This window comes from Chelonia mydas, chromosome 6 (genome assembly GCF_015237465.2).
Source record: "Chelonia mydas isolate rCheMyd1 chromosome 6, rCheMyd1.pri.v2, whole genome shotgun sequence".
Classification (NCBI taxonomy): domain Eukaryota; kingdom Metazoa; phylum Chordata; order Testudines; family Cheloniidae; genus Chelonia; species Chelonia mydas.
In genome coordinates this window covers 86,813,905-86,841,039 of record NC_051246.2, presented here as the reverse complement: position 1 = coordinate 86,841,039, position 27,135 = coordinate 86,813,905, and the positions used below count along the sequence as shown (strand labels likewise).

Here is a 27,135-nt window from a genome sequence, read left to right as displayed (position 1 = left end):
GGAACCTAGGGACCCAAGTCTTTCTGCAGAACATAAGACTTTTCATAATTCCATTATTTTGAAAGTTTCTTTTATAAATTAGAATTATTGTTATCACAGTATTATAGCTGACTCTCATTGACATCCCAAATGAAAATCAAGTGTGTATGTCCAGTTTAGAAAGACACTTAGTGGGATGAAGCTTTCCTAGGTGCATTGAAGAGGTGTGAAGATTAAAAAAATAAGAATGTCACTCATTCTATGGAAAGGGCCAAATTCCATTTTAAATCTGGTTTGTAGGCTGAAGGATAAATTTTGGATTACATACTACACTCAGGTCTCAATGAATCTCCCCCCAGATCTGATGATACTTTGCATATATATTCAAGGATTGAATATGGCCTTCATGTACTCACTAACCTCTCAATTACTATTTATCGTATTAGATATCGCTCTGTGGGAAAATATTCTCTCACTTTCTGGACCACTACTATTTCTGCACTCGCCTGTTCTCCTGTATCTGTTTCTCGTCCCCTTGCTTTGTTTCTGGTGGTGTTTAGGCTGGAAGAAAAGGTGGTATGTCTTTAGTTTGGGTTGGTTATTTTAAATCAGGTTAGCCAATATGATTTGAAATATCACTTAACAACTTGTATAGTCATAGTTTAACATCTTTAAAATTGTGTTAGCTGGTTGTGGTGTACCCTAACTGAGAGTCTAGAATCACCATCTACCATGTTTTTAAAGGTGGCAAATTCTGTCTCCACTAGTCGTAAAGTGGCATTTAAAAGTGCATTAGCGAACACATTTGGAAAACCTACCTTTTTTCTTCTCTGTACGTGACCAATGAGATTTATGAGGGCTGGGGAGTTCACACTTTCCAGACCCATTGTTTATTTTATGCTCTGTGCAGTTGGGAAGACAACACTGCCTCGGTGTACACTCACTTTGTATTTAGATTACTTTTGCAACCATAAGACCTAGAATTTTTTTTTTTTTTTTTGAAGTTCAGATTGCACAGAATCTGAATTGGCCACATAAATACATCAAGTAGGCTGCTGGATCTAGCACATTAGGTGTTAAACACCTCAGTTTACATTATGTGCTTAAGAGTTGGTATTTGTGCAAACTTGCAGTAATACCAACAGAAAACTTGGAAATCATCTGGCTTCAAATTTACTTTTATAATTACTATTAGTAGCAATAGAGATGTATTTCTCACATTTTTGTATCATCCCTTTGCTGCTGGAGAGCCATCACGATAATAACCAATGCATGTAGAACTCAGCAGGACCAACATTTTAAAAAGACCTTTTTTTAGTGATCCAGAACTTATTTTCCAATAGGGTGAAATAATATTTCATAATTCTGTAATCTATAAAAGAGAGGTTATGCAGTAAGATGGCAAAATTTGCAGGTGGCACAGTTATTTAAGGTTATCGAGACTGGAGAGGACTGGAAATCTTTACTGACACTGATCAAAGATAGGGAATTAAATAGTAGGATGGCAGATTAAATTCAGTATTGACAGTTGCAAGATATTGCATGCTGGAAGGAATAATTTAAATTATTCTCATACCTGACTAATAGTAGTAGTAGGCATCCTTCAGTCTTGAGAGACCACGGATATGCACCGTGAGAGGTAAAAACCAACTGAGCAAATTCTTTATGGCAGCCTTGGCAGTGACTGAAGAGACCCACTCGAGAGAGAATTTCTGCTGCATCTGTCACATTTAAAGGTGGTGTTTCAACCCTTTGGGCTCTACCTTCTGCGAGCTCTTTTCTCCTCTGCTAAGCTGGACTGCTTCTTCTCGTAACTCTGGAGACATTTGTTAAGCTCTTGTTTCCAAAGGCTGTGGTCCTGAATATGATCTTCCCAGTTATCTACATGCATGTCCATTTTTTTGAGGTCTCTCTTGCAAACGTCCTTGAAATGCAGTTTTGGGCATCCTTTGTATCTTTTTTCAAATGCCAATTTGCTGTAGTGGATGTCCTTTGGGATGTGCCCATCATTCATCACACATACCCAAGCTATCATAGGCGTCTCTGTTTGAGGAGTGTTTTCATGCTGGGTATGCTGGCCCTCTTGAGCACCTCAGTGTTGGTGACTCTGTCTTTCCAGGAGATTTCAAAGATTTGACAAAGGCAACATATATGAAAGCTGTTAAGCCTCTTTTCCTGATGAGAGTCTAAGGTCGATGCCTTGCTCCCATACAAAATTGTGCTGATAACACATGCACAATACACACAGATCTTTTGTGTTTTCTGTCTGTTTAGAACCTTACTAGGTTCTAAATTAACTGTTACAGGTCAGGAAAAAGATCTGAGTATCACTGTGGACAGCTCAATGTGTAGCGGCATCTGAAAAAACAAACGTTAGGAAGCATGAGAAATGGAATGGAAAAATTATAAAGCCATTTAAAAATTGGTGGTACTTTCTGGTGCAATGTGATGTGCAGACCCGTGCAATGTTTCTTCCATATGAAGAGAGACTGAAAAGATTGGGAGTGTTTAGTACAGAGAGGAGAAATAAAGAGGGGACGAGAGATACAAAATAATGAATGGCATAAAGAAAGTAGTTGGGGCACTTCTGTTTGCCCTGTCTCATAATATAAGATCAATGGGACACTTGGTGAAATTGAAGGTCAGCATATTTGAAACTGGTCAAAGGAAACATTTTTACACAACCGCACAATCAGTGAGTGGAACACATTGACACCAGATATTATTGATGCCGGCAGTTTAGCAGAATTCCAAAAATGTGTAAATGGGTAATGAGAGCTTACATAGTTACATTGCAGTGTTGGTTTATTATTTTTTAAAGAGAAACCCAGAATTTTGGAATATATTCTTCAGGGAATAGCTAACCTCTAACTAAGAATCTTAGGAAGAAATTATCTATAGGCAGATGAGTCCATAACTGCTCACTTTGGGGTGTTTTGTACATTGCTTTGAAGCGTCTTATATTGACCCCTTTTGAAGATAGGATATTTTGGAACATAGGAAATGCCATTCACACCAGCATCCTTGTAAGTCAGTATCCTAACATCATGCCTATGTGTACATTGTATGTTAGATGCTGAAAGGGATCCATATTAAAAAAAAAAAAAGATGACTGACTTGAGAAAAGGTTTTTCTTTTCTAAATTCAGGATAATCCATTTATGTTCTACCCTTTACATTGGGTTTAGCATATGGCAGGATGAAGTAACATTTTGCAATATTTGATGCTTATGTTTTTAATTCTGTTTTAAGTAAACTTTCTTTCCTTAGTATTTTAAACTTTCCAGAAAAAGAAATTGATTTGAAATAAGCTTATTCTTAGACACAATAAAAACATATATTTAGTAGGTCTTGGGGTAAGTGAAAACATTTGAATATGTTCAATTTAATCAGAACCACACACACCGTTTTGGCTGTTGCACAAGGCTCCAGAAACTCCTAAATCAGGCTTCTGCGGCCTTTCACAAAGATTCTCAGTGCAGAAAGTGGATGCAATTTCTTTTTTTTTTTTTTTAATTGAATCTGACTCATAATAAATCCTTTTTACTTATTTAGTAACAGGATTGAACTACTTTTCAAGGCTTTTGCCCAGGATTTTGTCAATGGGTTTATTCTTGCATAAAAAGTTAACTGTTTACATTGCTAATACTTTATACATTTATAAATATAAATACAACCATGCCATTCAAATTCATGGTTTAGCATAAAGGCCTCCAACAAAAGGAAGTCCAACTTAGTCTCTGGATTGCAACTTGATTTTTGCTACTCTGGAACCCATGGAAGTCAAATGGGGTTTACATAGGCTGAAGGGTTCATGCTGATGGGCCTCAACTGCCATTCCATATGAACTTCATCCCAATATGTTCAGGTGCAGAGATCTTGGAACAGTTGGTGATACTAAAACGCCATATATGTCACAGCTTTTCAACTTAAAGGGATGTGATAAGGACACAATGGCAATTTTAACTCTAAATGTATTGCTTTTGTGAATTTAAATGCAACATGAAGTATGCTCAATCAAGCCTTTTATTTTTCGATTTCTTTTAATATAGAATATTGTAACTACTACTACTTAGCTGTATTGGTAGCTTCTATTTACATAACTACAATGGCACAAATATGCCTCCATGGAGCAGGAGTGTTGGAATATTAAAAATCTATTGACATGATGTTGGATTTTTGTTCTCTCAGACCCAGTTTCAGTGAAATTATTAATATGTTACAATAACATGTTAATGACCTGTGACATAATTTATCTGTCTGATGTGCTGTTTGTAGCTGCTGGCTAAAGTGAAGGGATGCTGCCAAGATTAAATGTAATCAATTTTTTAAAGCGAGAGAAAGGGAGAGATGAAAGGTAGTTTCAGGGATTTTGCTGACTCCTGTGTCTTTGTGACTATTTTGATAGTTTTATAAGTACATTTACTTTTTTTGCAAATTATTTTTTCTCCATGCTGATGTGTGGAAAAACCCACACAAAACAAAAGAGTAAACTAACTACAGAGAAACAGGATACACAAAGTGTTGTAGAGTGACTGAAAAAAAAATGTTTTCCTCAAACCTGTTTCTTTCATGGTAATCTTAGCTTTCACTTATAACAAATTTACTTGTAGATTTTACTTGAGAGATGTGTGGGGTTTTTTTTAAGTTAAAGGTTTCATTTAAATAACGTGTCTGTCCGCACCACTCCTCAGAAAAAGGTAGCAGCCCTGAAAGGGACATTGTCAATTTGATATTTATGTTTCAAGTGAACAAATTTTAAAAAACTCCAGTTTCTGATAGTGCATCTTTTAAATAGTATATCCTGAAACTTTTTAAAAATAATTTGTTTGAAATTTTTTTTCTGATCTCCTGTTGATAATTCTAAGAATCTCCTTAGCAAAGGAAGAAGTAGGTGATTGACAGGGAAATAGTGGAACTATAGACAAAGGCCCCAGTCCTGCAAAGATTTAGTAAATATTCAACTATATGCATTGAAGACTACTCCTAGTGTGTAAATTAAGTGCATGCATTAGTCTTCGCAGAATTTGGGCCAAAGATGCTGTGAAATGCACAAAGTAGAGAAATTGGTGTTCTTTTAAGGAACTTTTCTTAATGTGTGGAAAGCTCCCATTTTGAAGGCATGTGGAGGACTAGCTGGGAGACACGGCCAGACTCTCAATTGTCCTGTAGAGTCTCAGCTTTCATGTACACAGTGTTTGTGTCTAGCTGTTATGGTTGCAATGCAAGCTTTGAAAAGGTGAAGCAAATGTAAATGATCCACAGATGTCTGCCTGAGTGTGTAAAGAGCCTAAAACAATAGCTCTTAGGTGTGAGCTGCCCCATTCGCTTCATTGGGTGCTAACTCAGATGACAATGATAATACTTTAAATGTCATCCTTGTTAACTGTTTCACTCCTCATCAAAGCATTAAAAAAAAAACAACCAATCACATTATGAAGATGTATACCAGTGTATCCCAAAGTATGGAGTTGATCCTCTCTCTCCTGCACCCCCTGGGGGATGGGGCATGATAGATTAGCTGGAATGACACAGAAGATGTTAAATTTGTTGTGTGTTTTAATGTATAACAACACATGGTAAGGTTGCGGGAGGGGGGCGGGGCAGGCGGCAATGATTGGTTTCATTATGCTGAAGTGGCCCTCAGCTTTTAAATGTTTAGGAAACACTGCATTAAGGAATGCATATTTAAAGGCACACTATCAGACTGTTAGTTGATCAACAATATGTGATGTATTTTAACAACTATAATCTACTAAATGGCTTTGATTCTACATTAACTTAAAAAAAATCAACTATTTCATCTAGAAATGAATTTAACAAACCACTATTTTTGCCAGGTTCATCAAAAAATATTGTGATGGGCTCACCCTGCAACAGCTGTTGAATAATCAATACTGTAGAAATTATGCTGGTGTACTAAACAGGAAGTAAACAAGAATAACCATGGTAATTTCAGTATTAATTGGAACACAAGAGGGGAAGAAAAATCAATATTTGCCAAATTGAAAGGGGGGATGGGAAGAATCTGCAGAAAAAATATTTTAATGCTTTTATAAGAGCAATGCAAACAGTGAAAGAACAAAAACTATTTCAAAGAAGTGCTTGGTGTTATTTTTTAACTACCCCATTGATGGGCCAGAACACTCAAAAGCACTCAAGTGTTTTGACTGCTGAAAAGCAAAGTGGAACTTAAATGAAGTAAAACCATTTAAAAAGAAAAAAATTGCAAGACTGTTTTATACTTGTACAATTTTAGATGCTGATTTTGTAAGCCTATACATAGAATGGTGGTGTTAAATTTAAACCCATGAGTAGTCTCATTGAACTCAGTGGGACTACTCCGATATATAAAATTATTTGTGTATGTGCGCTTTTTTGCAGGGCCCAAGGGCCTGACACTGCCCAGTTAAAATCAGAGGGAGAGTTTTGCTGCATGTAGACCAGGGGTCTCAAACTCAAATGACCAGGAGGGCCACATGAGGACTAGTACATTGGCCTGAGGGCCGCACTACTGACCACGTCCCCCCACCCTGCTGCCCCATCCCTTCCCCCACTCCACCCCTTCCATGAGGGCCCGTCCCTGCCCTGCCTCTTTCCGCCCCTGCCCTGCCCCCATTCCAACCCCTTCCCCGAACCGCAGCCAATGGGAGCTTCGGGGGAGGTACCTGGAGGAGCGGCCACGGCAACACACAGAACCCTGTGCCCCCTGTCCCTTCCCCAGGTCCTGGCCACTTCCCGGAGCAGCGTGTGGCCAGGGCAGGCAGATGGGGAGCCTGCCCTGCCTCTGGTGCTCGCCGGGCCAGAGCCGCTCTAGGTAAACGCTGCGGGGAGGGGCGGGGCAGGGAGCTAGTGGGCCACAGAAAATAACCCCGCGGCCCGTGTGTTTGAGACCCCTGATGTAGACTGTAGTGAGAACAGGTTTTGGCCCTACAATAGTAGATTTATCAAGCACTGAAAAATTGGTTTGAACAGAAGTGGCAAAATGACTCTAAGTATTCCATCATGAAGTGAGAGCCAATAATAATGTGTTCTATATATACTGTGATTACTGTAATTTAAGTCTGGAGATACTACAATCTACAACTTGAACAGAAGCAGTGCAGTGTTTAAATTTTAGACATGTAAAGAGTGTTTTTCACTTAGCTGGTCAAAAACATGTGACACCATATTAACTGTGAATAAACTGTAGGTGTTAGCTAGAATTCTATTCACTCTTTTTCTTTTTTTCTTCATTATAGTGACTTTTTTGAACGCACCATTCTGTGTAACAGCCTTGTATGGAGCTGTGCTGTGACAGGTAAACCTGGACTCACATATCAGGAAGCACTGGAATCAGAAAAGAAAGCCAGACTTAATCTCCAGAGTTTTCCGGAGGCACTCATAGTTCCAGTTCTGTATTTGGCCACCCTTACCCATCGCTCACGACTTCATGAAATCTGTGATGAAATCTTTGCTTATGTCAAGGATCGATATTTTGTTGGTGAAACAGTGGAAGTAGTTAGAAATAATGGTGCAAGGTAAACACATTTTATACATATTATTCATTAAATATGTGTTATTGTATATCTATTTTTATTATTTACTTCATTTATTTATTTTTACAAAACTTGGAGTTATGAATTCTGTAACAACTTATTTGTAGGACAAGTACAATGTCTCTTGCTAGCCATGTGATTAATGCTGTTTATTGTGTTACTAGTGGCTAGGGTTGGATTCCTGGGATCAGTTTCTCATTCCTTGGCTTGGCAGTTACTGTGATTGCTGGAGGCAGCACATCCAGCCCCTTGGCATTTTTTTCCAGAGCGGTCCTATTGATCCTAAAGTAACATTGATGTGTTTTGAAGGAATTTCCATTCAGCCCTCTGTCCAGGAAAGCCACTGCATGCACGGAGTGGGCTGGAGTTTGGGTGGTTTGACATCCATTGATGTCCAGAAAACGTGCTGTGTGATCAGAGGTTACTTGAATGGAACACAGGAAAATTTTTGCAAATTATCATGATTTTTGAGTGGAAAAATGATATAAACATTGGTGAGAAACTATTCGTTGATGTACTGGGTAACAGATTTACAAACTTTTGGAGTGAGATGTAATTATCAGCTAGGGAACATTATGAATGACTGCTAAAAGTTTCCTCAAAGACTTCTTTGATAAGGCTTCTGGAGTGAAGTAGTGTGGAAGTCACCAAATGGTATTTTTGTACCCCATAAGTGGCAAAATTTTAGAAAGAGAAATAAGCAATTTAAGCTGGGTTGTTCAAGTTGTGTAATTGGTAGACAAAAAACACTTCCATTCCAAAAGCATTAGTTTGTTACAGGAACATGCTCAGAAAAGTGAGGAATGGTGAGAGAGGGATATAATATTTGGTCATTCCAGGGTGCACGTATTTTCCTATAGGTTTTTTAAGCTGTTTCTGCTCATACTGTATATACGAACATGTTATGTGCTGCTAACAGTGCTTCCTTTTGGTACTATATTTGTATGAGTTACAGAAGCTTTTAGTTAGGGGAATGAAGGGTGAGACCACTACTATTAAGGGTTTGGAGAAATCCTGAATTTTAAAGGTAATTTTCTCAGATGTGATCACTTTCATTTTTGAATCCATTAGTTTATAGTTAGCTATAAGTGTGTTAGTTGGGTTGAATTTTCCCTTACAGTACATTGTTTTTCTGAAGGGACCAGGAAATGTTCTTAATTTCAAGTCATAAAGTTTTCATTTAAGTCCCAATCCTGCAAAATTTCCACATGCTTAAATTTACACACTAAATAGTTCCCCGGATGGGAATACTCAGTGTAAATTTAAGCATATGCATACATTTTTGCTGGATTGGGCCTTTGTCCTGTTGGGGGCAAGGCAAGCTTCGCCAGGCCATGAAGTAGTCAGATAGCATGACACAGTAGCCTGTGAATGCCCTCAGATCCATGGCAAAACCCTGTGTATGTTAGAGGGGATAGGGTCTGCATATTTATTGGAGGCCCACCCTTTCATGTGATTCCTGGCTTTGCCTTTCTTCCATGGCAGTACAGATATGGAAATAGTAGTGCTATGTAGTGGAAATAGGATTTTAATCAAATAATTAAAATACAAGTCCATGTGCTCCAGTGGAATGTTGGCGAATTCAGATGTTTTTGATTTTTGCCATATAAGCACTCTCACATTGTCGTCTTCTTGGGCCTGCTCTAAACCCCTGACTGATGTAGCTATGCTGGCTTAACCTCAGTGTGGGGGTAGCTATGTCAATGAAAGAATACTTCCATCAACACATTGTTCAGGGAGATGATGTTCCTGCTCCTATATGAAAAACCCCTCTGTCAGTGTAGACTGAATCTATGCTAGGGGATTATGCCGGCACAGCTAGGGTGATGTACCTAAGCCGGTATAGTGTAGATGTACTCTCAGAGGCTCTACCTCTACCCAAAGGTCTGTAGTGGGCCCAGTCCTATTTAATATATTCATAAATGATCTGGAAAAAGTGTAAACAGTGAGGTGGCAAAATTTGCAGATGATACAAAACTACTCAAGATAGTTAAGTCCCAGGCAGACTGCGAAGAGCTACAAAAGAATCTCTCAAAACTGGGTGACTGGGCAACAAAATGGCAGATGAAATTCAGTGTTGATAAATGCAAAGTAATGCATATTGGAAAGCATGCTCCCAACTATATATATAAAATGATGGGATCTAAATTAGCTGTTACCACTCAAGAAAGAGATCTTGGAGTCACTGTGGATGGTTCTCTGAAAACATCCACTCAATGTGCAGCAGCAGTCAAAAAAGCTAACAGAATGCTGGGAATCATTAAGAAAGGGATAGATAATAAGACAAGGGTATGGAACGGCTGCTTTATGAGGAGAGATTAATAAGACTGGGGCTTTTCAGCTTGGAAAAGAGACCACTAAGAGGGTATATGATAGAGGTCTATAAAATCATGACTGGTGTGGAGAAATTGGTGTTATTTACTCTTTCTCATAAATTAAGAACTATGGGTCACCAAATTAAATTAATAGGCAGCAGGTTTAAAACAAACAAAAGAAAGTTTTTTTCACACAACACACAATCAACCTGTGGAACTCCTTGCCAGAGGATGTTGTGAAGGCCAAGACTATAACAGGGTTCAAAAAAGAACTAGATAAATTAATGGAGGATAGGTCCATCAATGGCTATTAACCAGGATGGGTAGGGGTGGTGTCCCTAGCCTGTGTTTGCCAGAAGCTGGGAATGGGCAACAGGGGATGGTTCACTTGATGATTACCTGTTCTGTTCATTCCCTCTGGGGCACCTGCCATTAGCCACTGTCAGAAGAAAGGATACTGGGCTAGATGGACTTTTGGTCTGACCCAGTATGGCAGTTCTCATCTTCTTATGTTTTTACATCACATCATTAGTCTTAGTTGAGCACTAGTTCTGATGTTGCAAATAATCTGAGCTTGTTTTGTGTGGGGTGGTGATTGGTCTCCTTTGTCTCTTAGTTTTAGATTTTAGGCTTGGCTTAGTTGATGGTCAGAGATTTTCACTCCAACTTCTCTGGATGTCTGGCTCAAGAAAGAGATCAGAATACAACTTCAGGAGGTGGTGTTGGTGCAAGAGAATGTCCTTTCTTTCCTCATTGTTAGTCTTTTGTAGGGTTTAGTGTCCCCTTGCTTTGCCTTGGGGACTGCCTTTGTCTAGTTAGGTGTTCTAACATGTTGGCTATAGCTCAGTGTGGACCAATAATCTGGTATCTTGATCTGAAGTCATTGTAGAATATTCCTATCTGAGGTGGACACTTTCTAGCAAAGTGCTTGTGATCACCAACAGAATGCCCTTTTTGAAAGTGGACATGTGAGAGGCCCATGTGAGAAGAAGTTGGCAACACTTTCTATCAAATGGAATAAGGCCAATTCTCACCTTGCTAAATATAATGTTAATCATCAATTACCCTTTCACACGTTTCCATTTGTTTCTTTTGACACCTAGTGAGCATGTTAAGAGAAAATGTTAGGTTGAAAAGTAGATGCATACTTGGTTAATGCAACTACAAAGTTTGCTGCCTTGTTTCTTCACAGGATGAAATTTGGAGTCTTTTTCACATTTCCGTTTAGAGGATAATGCACTCCTGTAAAATATTTGTTCATTTCACTTTGAGAATAAATTGAAATATAGTGCTATTGTTCTGATCAAATTGCAATATAAGTTTGTCTCTGAATAATTGGATTTGCCTCAGTAAGTGTTACATTTTATCTGAATTTTAATCCTTTAGGAGAATTTTCATTCATTTTTAATACAAAGGTGACTGACTAAAATATGCTTGTTTTTTTTATTAATGCTGTGCATGAATTAGAATGTGGAATTACAAAATACGCTCAGATTTGAGCAAAACTCCTCAAATTAATATAATCTTTTAAAATGACCAATAAAAAAATTGAATTAAAGGCTGGCAAGAAAAATTTTAGGTAAAAGGTCTGTTTCCACTAAGACCTAAGCTGTTCAGGTTTGTCTACTCTTAAACATATGAGCATGAATTGTGTATTTTGTAAAATTTAACTATTATACATGCACTAAGGCTGATAGGCTAGAATAGTAGTCCTGCATGGCTTATATTGGAGATCAAATGTAGCTCTTTAAAATGCATGGCAAATAAAGTGCAAAAATCAAGTTACTGCTAAAGTATCTCTCTGTTTGGAGCCATATAATTAAACAGTATAAAGAGATGGGGGACAAGACATAAGTTATTCCCCTTTTACCGCAGTTGACTGTTAATTTGATTTTGGCCTATATTTTCATAGTATTGCATGGGGGGGGGTTAAGTGTAGAAGTCCATGTTATGTATAAATCTTTTTATTAATTGTAATATTATTTATGTGTATTTATCCTCTTGTGTAGCTTTGAAATTTAGCCTGAAGCCTAAACTCTTATTGAAAATATGGTTTTCAGGCAAAATAGAAATTTACTAAATAAGATTTTTTTTGACCTATATTGCTTTGATCTATTTTAATAAAAAGAAATGTGGCCACAGTCAACCTGTAATCAAATCATACTTTTTTTGTCACTGAGAGTAAGAGAGTATGTTGGGGTGCGGGGTAAGAAAGACACTGTCAGTGGATTTCACTGCTGTTTCCTAGGAGGAAGCACAAGAACATTGAGACTCAAGAATCCTGGGTCCAAGTGCAGGTTCTGAAGTATGCTCTAGTTGTTACAGACCCTTCTGCCTCTTTTCCCTTCTCTTCCTCCTCCACTCTGGCTCCTATAGCTTCCAGCCTGTCCATGTCTTCCCCTCTGCTCCTCATCCCTTCGCATTTGAGTCAGGCTGCTTCCTCCTCCTCACTGCCATGGTGCCACAGGAGAAACACTGAGAGTTCAGGAGAAACTGTCTCCCTGCTGTTGGTTACTTTGTCTAGCACCACAGCAGACTCCATCAGCCAGGAAGAGAAATTGCAGGGAAAGTCCTGCTCTGTCGCTGCAAGCCTCTGAATGGAGTATGCATAATCATTTTCCAGGAGTGATATGTGTCAGCTGGCATGTAGGAGCTGCAAAGGAATGGAGCATGCTCACTGCAGACAGAATCTGTGAATTCGTAGAGAATTTAGCTGCCAAACAAATGAGCTTCTATTGAGCATGTGCAAACTGCAGTTTTTCAGCGCTTATAAATTGACCAAATTTAGGCAGATTTTTAGGGGGATGTCAAAAGGCAGCTATATGTTTTGATGGATACAGGAGGGGGCCCTCTCCTCCAAATTTTAAGTCCTCGTTCTAAAGCAGGGAGGCACATAGGGTTCTCAGCTAAATGATATTAAGAATTTTGTAAATGAGCAAAACATTTTTACAATTTTTCTGCTAACATAATTGCTGAAAAGACTACACCATTTTTGCTGAAGCTTTCAAAAAATCCAGTCTGAGGCAGATACCCAGCATATAAAATTTCTGCCCAGACAATTCAAGCTGGGCAAAATTATAAACCATTATGGAAAATGTTAGGTAACTTTAACTATAGGCATTGCTACCAGTGCTGCCTGTAATTCTGTTATCTTCTAAAACTGTTTGGGATCTGAAATCTTTATATTTTCAAAGCAATTTAGTTTCTTCTTCCTGTTGTTTAAATTCTATTCCAGTTTTAGTGAAAGAAATGTTTAAAATTAAAACTAGAATAATATTTACTGCTAAAAGTAATGAATTAAGATATAAAGTTGTGAACTAAAACATTAACAACCTGTATGTCTCACTGAGACAGAAGGAAAACGTTGGCCAGGACACTGGGATTATCCCCAGTTTCTCTGGAAAAATATTCTGGGATCTTAAATTTCCATCTTGCACTTTACCAGAAGAAGGTCTTTTGTTTAACTTCTCACCTAAAGGGGGACATCTCTCACAGTACTAGATCCATTTAGTTCTGCCTTGTGGTGTCAGTACTTATACAGGATATGTATCTAACCAGTTTACTGAATTCTGAGTCCTGGTATGAGGCTTGAAACTTGGAACTTTATGGCAAGAGTAACATGCTGCTGGAAATAGCATTGTGCACCCTGGGCCAAACTGCAACCAAAATAAAACGTATTATTCTGTAGTTCAACACAATCCACTGAGCTACGTGGCCTGGTCCTGTTTTCAGTGGAAGCTAGGAGCCAATATACCTTTGAGGATCTGGTCCTAGGAGTTATGCTGCTAAATTCAGTGAGGTAGAGTTGGGTCCAAGGTATAGTTTTAATATTTAATTGATTGTAATTAAGCACGAGTCTTCTGAGACTTTGGTATTACAAACAATATAGTGGCCTCCTTTGCTGGGGTGAATAAATCAGTAGTCTATAAGTCATCATAAATCTATAGGGCCATTGGCACTGATTTGGGCGGTGAAGTTGTTGTGCAACCTGCATTTTAGTTCTTCTTAGTTTTTCGCAAATGTAATTTATACAGTGCCCTCACCTTGCCCATTGAGGCACACGGGACACTGTACAACAATAACAATATAACTTAATTTATAATAAACACCCCCTAAACCAAAATTAGATAGAAGGGTTACTAGAATGAGTGGGGAAGGGAGTAAAGGAAAAGACTTGCATAGAACAGCTGTCCATTATCAAGGGGGAATAAATTTTATATTCTATCTGTTCACTAGATTACACTACAGCAAAAAGAATGATTGCTTGCTGACCTTAGGCAAACAATGCTAGAGTGCAGATATCCAACAGAGTAAGGCTTAAGTGAAAGCAGTGCTTTTGAAAAGTGCCAGATTAATAGCACTGGTAAATTAAGTTCTCTGTTAGGAAAATCTGTATTGCCATAGCTAATCAGATCAGAGGTCTGTCTGGTCCAGTATCCTGTCTTTGACACTGGCCAATATCAGAACAACAGTCAAGAAATTAGTGGATAATTATGAAGTAACCTGCCCAGAGGTAAAGTTTCTTTCTAAGCTCTCCCAGGGATTGGCTTGTGCCCTGAAGCATGAGGTTTATATCTTTTTTTTTTTTTTCTTCTTTTCTTTTAAAGGTTATTCTTAGAACAGTAGAAATGGTGTGAAGGCTTTCTGTCATCATGCAGCCAATATGATCAACCATGATCTGGAGGGATGGGGGAGAAAGGACCATTTATATACAATGAGAACATAGTTTGTTTTCTAAGCCTATTCGTTAATTGGCACTCTGCTTAAACTGGCAACAGTGGCCAATTGTGGTTTGTGTTATGTGATTGTATGTACCTGTCCACTGGGATCTAGGCTAACTTCACATAGGCCACCAAATAGCCATGGGACAAAAGTGTCTTTTAGGCACTATTGAACTATGGAGGATTTAAATCTGTGGCCTGGAAGTGAAAGGTTCTATGCCCCATTATTAACTAATGTCCAACCCTTTGAAAATCTGGATGGCGGTTTTGTTTTTCTCTGAAAAATAGGCTAACGGGAATTCTTGATTGGTCTGTCAAGAGGCAGGGACTGTATGAGTAGATCCCATTGATAACTCTGAAAATTTGCTTTTTCCATGTAGTTGCAGATCCATCAGCCATCCCTGCAACCCTCATAGAGAGGGTTGCACTAGAAACAGCAGTTGCTGTTGCATTGGCCACAAAGTGGTTCCAAGACTTAGAATCATAGAATAATAGAATCATAGAATATTAGGGTTGGAAGGACCTGAGGAGGTCATCTAGTCCAATCCCCTGCTCAAAGCAGGACCAACACCCATGAAATCATCCCAGCCCAGGGCTTTCTTAAGCTGGTCCTTAAAAACCTCTAAGGATGGAGATTCCACCACCTCCCTAGGTAACCCATTCCAGTGCTTCACCACCCTCCTAATGAAATAGTGTTTCCTGATATCCAACCTAGACCTCCCCTGCTTCAACTTGAGACCACTGCTCCTTGTTCTGTCATCTGCCACCACTGAGAACAGCCTAGCTCCATCCTCTTTGGAACCCTCCTTCAGGTAGTAGAAGGCTGCTATCAAATCTCCCCTCACTCTTCTCTTCTGTAGACTCAATAACCCCAGTTCCCTCAGTCTCTCCTCGTAAGTCATGTGCTCCAGCCCCCTAATAATTTTTGTTGCCCTCCGCTGGACTCTCTCCAATTTGTCCACATCCCTTCTGTAGTGGGGGGACCAAAACTGGACGCAGTACTCCAAGTGTGGCCTCACCAGAGCCGAGTAGAGGGGAATAATCACTTCCCTCAATCTGCTGGCAATGCTCCTACTAATACAGCCCAATATGCCCTTGCCCTTCTTGTCAACAAGGGCACACTGCTGACTCATATCCAGCTTCTCGTCCACTGTAAATCCCAGGTCCTTTTCTGCAGAACTGCTGCTTAGCCATTAGACTTGAGAGGAAGGAGGATACTGTTGCCTTCCCCCAGCTATTGCAGAACTTTCTCTCATCTCATGTTCTGGGGAGAGTAATTTCCTCCAAATTGGTGACTTCTTTAAAATGTGAACAGATGTTTAATTTATGGTTCACAATCATTAGCTACATGTATAGACAAATATATAATAGATGAATATGTATACCTTTTACAAAACAATATTTGTAATGTTAATTCTTTATTCACTTTTGCTAAGGCCAGAGTTCACACAACCAATTAGAACACTGCAGAATTTTGAACTCTGGTTGTCTTAAAATATAAGCTGTTGTGTTTTTGGCTGTTAAGTAGCTTGCTGAATTAGGACCTGGAAGCACCTGTATAACTTTAAATACTTCAGTAGTCCCAAAGTACTCTGCTGGATTGGGGCTTTAGACTCTTAAGCTATTTTATTTTTAAAGCTTTGTTGCTCATAGACTGGAAGTGGCCAACCTCCAATGTCTCTTCTAAACTGATTTAATAGAATTTACTGTAGATTCCCAGAAAATGAATTCTGTATGCATAAGAATAATTGTTATATGGAAGAGAGAGCAGTGCTGTTCTTTTCTAACTTATCTCCTCAATCTTTGTGTCTCATTTATTTTCTCACATGTTGTTCTTGGAAGTTTTATGAGGTACCTAATAGACAGAGGATGCAACTGTAGTAGCCAAAGATAGGTAAAATGAGTGAGCCACACTATCCAGGTGAGAAGTCAGTTCCCTTTTCCTCTTCCCCTAGCTTCTGGGAAGTATGAGGATGCTGGGAATCTTACCAGAGTGCTGCCCCTACATCCTGATTGGTGTTCCATCTTTTGTGTCTGCTTCTAGGTAGCCGGTGTCTGATAATTATAGAATCTGCTGCAAGAGAGAAGCAGAATCTCTTTGCTCTCCTGTTTTTCTCTCATCCCATCCCAGAGCCTCCTGGCTACTACTTCATATGTGTGTGTTTGCTGCTCTACTTTTATCACTACTTTTGACCTCCCAGACTCTGGTGTTGTGTCCTCTTCCTAAGTGAATAGCTGCAGTGCTTGCCTCTGATGCTGTTCATACCCTTATCAATCAGGAGCAGGTTGAAGCTGACTGGTTATCAATGGTTCACTATCAAACTGGAAGGGCATATTTAGTGTGGTACCGCAGGGGTCAGTCCTGGATCTGTTACTGTTCAGTATTTTCATTAATGACTTGGATAAGGCAATGGAAAATATGCTTATAAAATTTTCAGATGATACCAAGCTGGGATGGATTGCAAGCACTTCGGAGGACATGATTAGAATTCATGACAACCTTGACAAATTGGAGAATTGGTCTGAAATCAACCAGATGAAATTCAATAAAGACGAGTGCAAAGTCCTTTGCTTAGGAAGAAAAAAATCAAATGCGCAACTACAAAATGGGAAAAAACTGGCTAGGTGGTAGAACTGCTGAAAAGGATAAGGAGGTTATAGTGGATCACAAATAGAATATGAGTCAACAATGTGACACTAGTGAGAAAAAGGCTAATGTCATTCTGGAGTGTATTAACAGGAGTGTCATATGTAAGACAAAGAAGGTAATTGTCCTGCTCTGCTTGGCGCTGGTGAGGCCTCAGCTGGAGTATCATGTCCAGTTCTGGGTGCCACGCTTCATAAAGTTGTGGATAAACTGGAGAGAGTCCAGAGAAGAGCTACAAAAATGTTAAAAGGTTTAGATAACCCGACCTACAGGAAGGGTTACAAAAAGTGGCCATGTTTAGACCTAAGAACAGAAGATCGAGTGGGGACCTGATGGCCTTCAAATATGTTAAGGGATGCCATAAATAGGTTGCAGATCAATTGTTCTCCATGTCCACTGGAGGTAGGACAGGAAGTAAACAGCTCAATCTGCAGCAAGGGAGATTTAGGTTGGATATTAGGAAATACTTGCAAAGTGTGTATAGTTAAGCACTGGAATAAGATTTCAAGGGAGAGTGTGGAATTTCATCACTGGAGTTTTTTAAGAACAGGTTAGACAAACACCAGTCAGGGATGGTTTAGGTATACTTGGTCTTGCCTCAGGGGGCTGAACTACATAACTTCTTGAGTTCCCTTTCAATCCTACATTTCTGAGATTCTGTGTATGCTGGTAAGCATTATATGTATCCAAATAATGGTGGGTTGCAGGAAAAATCAATTGCTGGTATTCCACAAAGGTTCACTCCAGAAAAATCTTAAAGGTGACCTGCAAAGGAAAACAGTTTGTGACCATATTTTGCCTCAAAGGCCCAAAGAATTTTTTTTTTAAAGTAATTTTCTGCTAAACACCTCTTTTGTATCCATATAACTCTTTCAGTTAGGGGTACAGTTTTTCTTTTTAACCAAAATAATTATACTGGTACCATCCTTAGTTTGGACTCAGTTCTATGATGTACAGGTGCCGTGTACCAGTATAGCTTATTCCCTTTCCCAGGGGGAACTAAGCTATACCAGTAAAATAATTTTTATATAAACATATCTTGTTTTTCTTCTTACTATAATTTTTAAGACCTGGTTCTCAATTATAATAAGACCAAGCTCATGATTTTTGGGAAGGACTCTCTGCAAATTGAGTGGAAGATAGAAGGGCACATAAGAACGGCAATACTGGATCAGACTGAAGGTCCATCTAGCCCAGTATCCTGTCTTCTGACAGTGTCCAATGCCAAGTGCTTCAGAGAGAATGAACAGAACAGGTAATCATCAAGTGATCCATCCTCTATCACCCATTCCCAGCTTCTGGCAAACCAGAGGTAAGGGACACCATCCCTGCCCATCATGCTTACCTTGTAAAACAAGTCTCTGTTTTTACTTATTTAGGGAGAAAGTTTATCATTTGGGCTGTTGGTTCCCTTATTATAAAGACTTAAAACAAAAGGTCCTTAGCTCTGCTCAAAGGGTGCTCTGTTTTACCCTCTCATATGGTGGGAACAGAGTAGCTCCAGCGCTAAGAATTTTTAATGCTAAAATAATATTGCAGAAGATTGATTTAAAGGCCAAATTTCAAATCATTCAAAATAATTTTGTAGGAGACTTTTAATTCTCCCAAATTCTACCCCTATCTTGTTTTTACATGCTGAGGTGGGTGTTTTTTCTGTCAGTAGTACAGTTTGTATTGCTTTTCTTATATTTTGGTCTAAAATATGTACTCTTCCAGATTATAGATTGCTCCATCTTTGCCTTCAGGAGATGGAGGAGCAACCTGTGTACGCCTTATTTCCCTGGTATAAGACCTTTATTATAGCTAAGTTGGGTTTTTCTGTTGCTCACTTATTGTCTATATCTTTTAATTAACATAATCAACTACTTAAACAAAGAGTGGCTCTTATTATCCAACAAGAAGATTTGGCTATTATTCATGATTCTAAGTTTGCCTTTTGGTTTTCTACTTTGAAAGATGCTCTTGTTTTTGAACCATATTTGAATGAGTTATCAAATCCTCATATACGTAAGGCATGCTCAGTTAAGATTGCAAACCATGGAAACTGTTGTCCTTAAAGGTAGAAAAGTTTCTTTGCATCTTCATTTTTGCCCATGTAAATATGGAGCATTAGAAGATCTATGTCATTAGCTTTTAAATTACAGAATTTTCCAGCTTCCGAGAGCATGCTGGATTTCACCTCTTTTGTGTTTTGTTTTTTTTTAAGAATCTTTATCACCGTCTTAAAAGGTAATGGTTTTAATATTTTCTCAATCCCCTGTTGTAATTAAATCAGTGGCAATTTTCGTCCTGTTAACATTGTGCTAAGGAAAAGAGTTTTTACTAAGTTCTGATTGATATTTTAATGTATTATATCGATGTTGCTGTTGTTTTAGATAGTGTATGTTTTTCTTTTTGTATTTGTGAAACACATATATGTCATATGCAATCTAATAAAATTGGATTGTACACAATATCTGATCTTTAAGGAAAAGTTAAATGAACTGGGAACGTTTAGTCTTGAGAAAAGAAGACTGCGGGGAACCTGATAACCTCAAATATGTTAAGGGTTATAATAAAGAGGACTGTGATTAATTGTTCTCTTAAGGTAGGATTAACAGTAATGGTCTTAATTTGCAGCAAGGGAGGTTTAGGTGAGATATTAGGAAAAATTTTCTAACTATAAGGATAATTAAGTACTGGAATAGCCTTCCAAGGGAGTTTGTGGAATCCTGTCACTGGACGTTTTTAAGAAGAGGTTGGACAAACACCTGTCTGGTCTCGTCTAGGTTTACTTGGTCCCGCGTCTTGAGGTCCCTTTTGTCCGTACATTTCTGTGATTCTTTTCAGTTCAGAACTGTCCAAAGAATTCTAAATAGCAAACAAACAAATATCAATTTACATTCTGTTGCTGCTTTACAAAACTAGGAGCAGCAATGGTACTGAAGCTGTTTGCCTGTAGAGTCAGGAAGACCGTATTTCATCAGTTTACTTTCTGCTCATATTTAGAAGATTCTTTGCAGTCTTAAGGGTTAGAAACTTTTTTTTTAATATAATGAAAACTAATAGTGTACTTAGATTTTTCAGAAAGCCTTTGACAAGGTCCCTCACAAAATGCTCTTAAGCAAAATAAGCTGTCATGGGATAAGAGGGAAGGTCCTCTCATGGATCAGTAACTGGTTAAAAGATAGGAAACAAAGGACAGGAATAAATGGTCACTTTTCAGAATGGAGAGCGATAAATAGTGGTGTCCCCCAGGAATCTGTACAAGGAGCAGTACTGTTCCACATACTCATAAATGATCTGGAAAAAGGGGGAAACAGGTGGCAAAATTTGCAGATGATACAAAGTTACTGAAGATAGTTAAGTCCAAAGCTGATTGTAGAGAGTTACAAAGGGACCTCACAAAACTGGGTGACTGGGCAACAAAATGGCAGATGAAATTCAAAGTTGATAAATGCAAAGTAATGCACACTGGAAAACATAATCACAGCTATACATATAAAATGATGGGCTCTAAACTAGCTGTTACTACTCAAGAAAGAGATCTTGGAGTCATTGTGGATAGTTCTCTGAAAACATCCACTCAATGTGCAGTGGCAGTCAAAAAAGCTAATAAAATATTGGGAATCATTAGGAAAGGGATAGATAGTAAGACAGAAAATACCATATTGCCTCTATATAAATCCATGATATGCCCCACGTCTTGAATACAGTGTGCAGATCTGGTTGCCCCATCTAAAATATATATATATATTAGAGTTGGAAAAGGTACAGAAAAGGGCAACAAAAATGATTAGAGGTATGGAACAGCTTCCATATGAGGAGAGATTAATAAGACTGGGACTTTTCAGCTTGGAAAAGGGATGACTAAGAGCGGGATATGACAGAGGTCTATAAAATCAGGACTGGTGTGGAGAAAGTAAATAAGGAAGTGTTATTTACTTCTTTGCATATCATAAGAACTAGAGGTCACCAAATGAAATTAATAGGCATCAGGTTTAAAACAAACACAAAAGGAAGTATTTCTTTGCACAGTGCAGTGAACCTGTGGAACTCTTTGCCAGAGGGTGTTGTGTACACCAACACCGTAACAGGGTTAAAAAAAAACTAGATAAATTCATGGAGGATAGGTCCATCAATGGCTGTTAGCCAGGATGGGCAGTGATGCAAAGCCATGCTCTGAAGTGTCCGTAACCTCTGTTTTCCAGAAGTTGGGAATCAGCTACAGGGATTGGATCACTTGATGATTACCTGTTCTGTTCATTCCCTCTGAAACATTGGCCACTTTTGGAAGACAGAATACTGGGCTAGATGGATCATTGGTCCGACCCAGTATGGCTATTCTTATGTTCTTAAACTTTAGATTGTGCAGAAGTTGCTGGCACGTGCCTGGGAAAACTTCCATTTACTGTGGAGAAGTGAATTTCTGAAGTCCTGATAATAAATCTAATACAGTGCCTGTGAAAAGTGTAATTGACAGCACTGGAAAGCAGATTCTTTCCACAGGACTCATACAGCCTTCAGTCTTTCTCCATTGCCATTCAGTATACCTCACTTCAGTTCTGGAAGTACCATGTCTAAGGAGCTCAACTTCCATGACTTACATTTTTGGGATGCTTCTTTTTATTCTGTTGACTAGTAGCAATTATGATGAGATGGTTTATGTAAGGTCCACTAGAATAAGACCCCACACCTCATTTCACCTAGGCCATTGAACAGCTGTTCATTAGTACTGACTTTTGGTTATTGTTAACCTGGATGGCAGTATGTATCAATCCTGGTCTATATATAGTTTTTGTACCAGTATAACTTTGTTGGTTAGTGATGTGGTTTTTTTTTTGTTTTTTTTAAACTGATACAGTTATAGCCCCACAAATCACATTGTGGATGCAGTTATACTGGTATAAAGGTGCCCTGTACTGGTATAACTTGTTCCCCTTGCTGTATGGGAATAAACTATGCTAATATAACCATGTATATACTGGTACTGTATAACTGCATCCACATAAAGAAGGTTGTGTCCTTTTAATTTTGGTATAGTTAAAGCAGTACCAATTTTGTGTGTAGACAAGGTCTCATTGTCGTAGAAGTGAAAGTGCCAGTATCTCACTAAGTCCCCTGATCCAGCCAGTCCCATTTAAGCAGCCCTATCTACTAGTCAGGTAGTATTACTTGAAACAGAAGTTTTTATCTTAGTATTCAATGAAAACTAAAACATGAAAGGAATCACAATCACACTTTTAGTGCAAACATGTGAATTACTACACTTACCAAAAATTCTCTTTTTGCTTTTAATAAGATTTTAACTGTAGTATATTATAGCTAGTTATTAAATGGTGAAGTTACTCTTACATTTGTAGCTATCTGTTTGTGAATTATTGGGTTGAAATTAATTTTTGTTCATAATGGTTTGGTGCTATTAGGAAGTGTGTGTCTTTTTGATTTTAACATTTGGAATAATTTAAGTGGAAGGAACACCAGATTCTTTCTTTTGTCTATTTAGGAGATTTTTAGAAGTGGATTTAATCTTGCTTCTGACTCTCTATTCATTAATGCCCCATTTATATTAAAACTCGTCATCAAAATATCTTGTGGTATTTACACAGAACTGAACAATATTTCTCTGAGATTCAGGATTCTTGGCTCAAAATGATTTTTCAGGTTCTCATTTTGTGGTGTTGTACCAATTTATTACGAGGTATATGGAGACAAATTTAATATGCACTCTGGACTCTGACAAGAGACTCTTTCTGAATTACTGTCTTTTAAATTATACTGTTAACATAATAAAATGCCAGATTATTATTTGTATCACAGTAGCACTTAGGAAACCACAACTAGATCAAGGCCCTGTTGTGCTGAATGAGTATAGACAGAGACAGTCCCTCCTCTAAAGATCTTAGAATTCTAGGACCTGATCCTGCAACTGCCTTTATACAGACAGGCCCTGCACTCTTGCAGAGCCCTTTTGACTTTGGTGGGACTCCCCTGGGGTGCAGGGGTTTGCTTGTGCAATCATTTGTAGGATCAAGGCTTTAGTTTGACAAGATAAGACATAACAGGTGCTTGAAGCAAATGAACAGTGGGAAAAGAGGATGGGGAACAGTAATACAAGCTATGCAAATATAAAACTATGCCCAGATGCTTTTTATAAGGAGAGCACAGATTCTTCAAATAAAATGTACCTGTACTAAAAATGTATCATGTTAAGGGCAGTTATTTGTTAAAGAAAAAGGAATATGAAAAGGTGAGTAGTGTTTTAAATTAATGAGAACTCTGCCACCTCCAGCATTCAAAAATTTGACCTTGTGAACTGTCCTACAAAAGTTATTTCAAATTAGATATTTTGGATATCCTGTTTCATAGCTTTTTAGCAAATTGTGTATTCATATACATGTACCTACATCGTGCAGGCACACTTGAAGAATTCTAACCCTGCATGTCCTGGTAGTTGGAATTTTTAAAGTGCACATGTAAGTGTTTTCACTGCAAAGCACAGGTACCTGAGTGCAAGGTACAGTCCCAGCTGAAAATACAGCTCAAAAAGTCAATTTCATGATAACTTAAACCTGTATGTTTTGAGGAGATTTAGAACTCCTGTAATATATTCTGCTAAAAGATAGTATTCAGTAACACTTTAGAACAAATGTTATTTAAAATCCTTTATTCTAAATGCACTTTTTTTGTGCATCAACCTATTAACTACCTAAATATATGTTCTTTTAAATGGATTATTTTTCTGCTCTACAAAAAGACAACTACTTTTGTACAGGGCGAATAAAAATCAATATGCAGGGCCCCCTGCAACTCCTGATGTGGCCCTATATTCAGAAATCAGTGAAGATCTGCTCACTGTGGCCAGATCTGCTCACTGTGGCATTGACTTTGGCACTAGTGATGTCATCTTCACTGATATCCTTTCTGGCACCAGAGGCACCTCCTTTGGTGCCAAGAGCTTTTCTGGCACCAGCCTTATCTCAGGCACTGCTGCCTTCAGTGGCCTTCAAGTTTTAGTTGGTGCCCATGTAGCCAGAACTATTGGCACTGGCATTGGAACCACTATGTTTGCAAGAGGAACGGTGTCAGATAAATAGGAAGAAACTCCTTCAGAGGAAGCAGAGCAGTCACTCATTGATGGATATACTGAGGTCAAATCTCCTGAAGACTGAATTGGTGTTTCGTTGGTCTCTTCCCCGATTAAACAATAGCAGTTTCAAGAGCTTATGGGAAGAATGACTAATACCCTCCATCTCCAGACAGGAGTTCCAGCACCAGAAACATCTAATTTCCTTTTTGATACTATGGAATGACAGGCAAAGGACAAAATTACACTCCCAACTATTTCAGACCTACTAAATCCAAATACATCTGGCACTCTCCCATTTCTTCACCACTGATGTAGAAGACGACTAATCAGATGTACCAAGTAAACTTGTAGGGCCACTGATTTTTGTTACAACATCATTCAGCAAATTCTCTAGTGGTCTTTGCAGACCAGGAAATTGGCTAGAGCAGCAAGGTATCCCTTTCTTTTCCCTTAGGGCTTGTCTGCACTTAACAGTGCTGCAGCGGTGCAGATGTGCTGCTGTAGTGCTTAGTGAAGATGCTACCTACGCCAATGGGAGAGATTCTCCCGTTGATGTAGGTAGTCCACCTCCCCGAGAGGTGGTAGCTATGTTGATGGGAGAAGTCCTCCCCTCTGTGTAACGCTGTCTGTACTGGGAGTTAGGTTGGTATAACTGCATCATTCAGGGGTGTGGATTTTCAACACCCCTGAGCAACGTAGTCATACTGACATAAGTTTGTAGTGTAGAGCAGGGCTTAGATAGTGAAAGTTGCAGACTGTATGGTTTTGGGAAAAAAGTTGATTCTTCCTCCTTATTGGGTTTCTGTGTGGCACACTGCATATCCTGATACACCTAAGCAGTTTTGGACTTCACTAACTCTATTTTGGACTCCTTACTGGAGGAACAAAGGGAAGCTGTAAAAAAAATTCTTTCACTGAGGGTAGAATGTTAGATATTCGTTGAGACTGTCATATGATACCTCAGATATGGCTAGCGCAGTGGCCACTAGCATAGTTATGAGGCGATATTCTTGCCTCGGATCACTGGCCTTGCTCTGGAATCATGAGAATAATGAAGACCTCCTCTTTGAAGGGTCAGGTCTTTTTAGTAATGAAATGGATGAGTCCGTAGAGAGGATTAAAACCGAGAGTGTCACCCCATTTCGTTCCCCTCTGCTCTTAACTCCTATAGGACTTTCCCAGCTCTTGTCTGCCTCAAAGAAGATCTCCTATACTGCTTTCTAGTTCCATAGATGGTTTCCTTTACAGCAGCAGAGCATTCAGTGTCGGAAAAGATTCCAGTCATCTGCTCCATCCAAGGCTGCTTCTTCAAAAAGGCCACAGCACATATTCTGTTCATTCTTTTACTAAGCATTTTACTCATGCTTCAGTGTTTGATTTGGTGAAATGGTGCTACAGTTTGTATTTAGTTAGAACTCCTCTCTGCACCTTCTTTTGATGGTGGGCGGAGGGGCACCACTTTGAAACAGGAGTAGATCAAAGTGCATTAAGGAGTGTGTGTCAGCAGGGTCCAAATGGACAGTTAGTGTGTGGCAGGCTAGTGCGGGATAGATTCACACCCCAGTTGCTGCAAGTTAAATGTTCATATTGACAAGCCCTAAAACTTTAAGTGTGTTCCTGTGCATGCATCCGACAAAGTGGGTATTCACCCACGAAAGCTTATGCTCCAATATGTCTGTTAGTCTATAAGGTGCCACAGGACTCTTTGCCACTTTTACAGATCAGACTAACATGGCTACCCTTCTGATACCTGTGCAGCAAGTTGCTTTTATCTTAGCAGCTTTACTGGCCCTGTTCCAAATCATTTTGAGGTCAGTGGAAAGATTCCTAATGACTTCAATGGGGTTTGGATCTGGCCTTCCATTTTCAATGTTTGTAAAATGCATGTCACTGTAGTTACTGCTGACCATACTAGAATTTAAAGAGAGAAACTTAATTAACTCAAATAATTGATGTGACTTAAAAAACCATGTATTTTGTAACTTTTAATGCAAGATGAGGTGGAAAAAATGTCTTTCATTTAGTTAACCCATGCTCTTCTTTACCTGGCTCATGCTGAAGCTATCCTTGTTTTAGAAAGCAGTGTTTTAAAATTAGGGGGCTGTTTTTGAGAGTTTGCTACTTTCCTTCACAATCACATTTTTATTTGGTATTCATCTGTTTTCTTTTATCTGCATTATAATATAAAATAGGATAGATAACTAAGGCTACAATTTGGCACAGAAATTTTCAGTAGCTTTCACGGCAGAGGTGAAGGAAGAAAATGAAAAGTCACAGAAAGATCTCCAAATGTAGTTTTCATCTGTTCTTAAGGAAGAGCTATACTTTTTCCCCACTTCTAAAGAAACTGAATCAAATTTATCAAAAATTGTGTTTAATCCTTGTTGCTACTATGAAATATTACATTAATGCTCCCCCCCCCCCCAAAAAAAAACATTTAAAGAGTAACTTTTGTTGTTTGTAGAAAATTTCATAATAAAATAAGTAAATAACAAAGAATTGACACCAAAGAGAATACTGTTGGGGCTGGGGCGGAGGTGGTGAGGAGGGAAAGAGTGGATTATATACTGGATGTGCTGAAAGGTGAGACCCAGGGGGAGAGAGGAGTCATGGTTGGAAAGTGAGCCCACCCCATAGTGGTGGCTCCTGTCCTGTGGGGCTGTAGGCTCTCCACTCAATGCGTTGTGTGACCTGGAGCATGTGGTCGCAACACCATTCAGATTTGGCACGTCCATGCACAAATCTCCATCTGGGGGTGCTGGAAGGACTGCAAAGGGCGGGGGGGGGGGGAATCTCTCCCTCGCCCTTACCTTACCCTCCCTGCTGGTGAGCCCAAGACCCTCTGGTGATGGGTCCAGTTGGTCTCT

The 27,135-nt window shown here is 38.9% G+C and overlaps 1 protein-coding gene across 5 annotated transcripts in view; it reads left to right on the top strand.

Annotated features, from left to right (window-relative positions):
• The window catches only part of BAZ1A (bromodomain adjacent to zinc finger domain 1A), a 115,077-nt gene that overhangs the window by 1,967 nt on the left and 85,975 nt on the right, over window positions 1-27,135 (top strand). For all 5 annotated transcript variants that reach the window (XM_037900594.2, XM_027827556.3, XM_007065259.4 and 2 more), the window contains exon 2: window positions 7,220-7,498. In XM_037900594.2, the coding sequence (XP_037756522.1) occupies window positions 7,220-7,498 (279 nt within the window). The remainder of the gene's footprint in view (window positions 1-7,219; window positions 7,499-27,135) is intronic.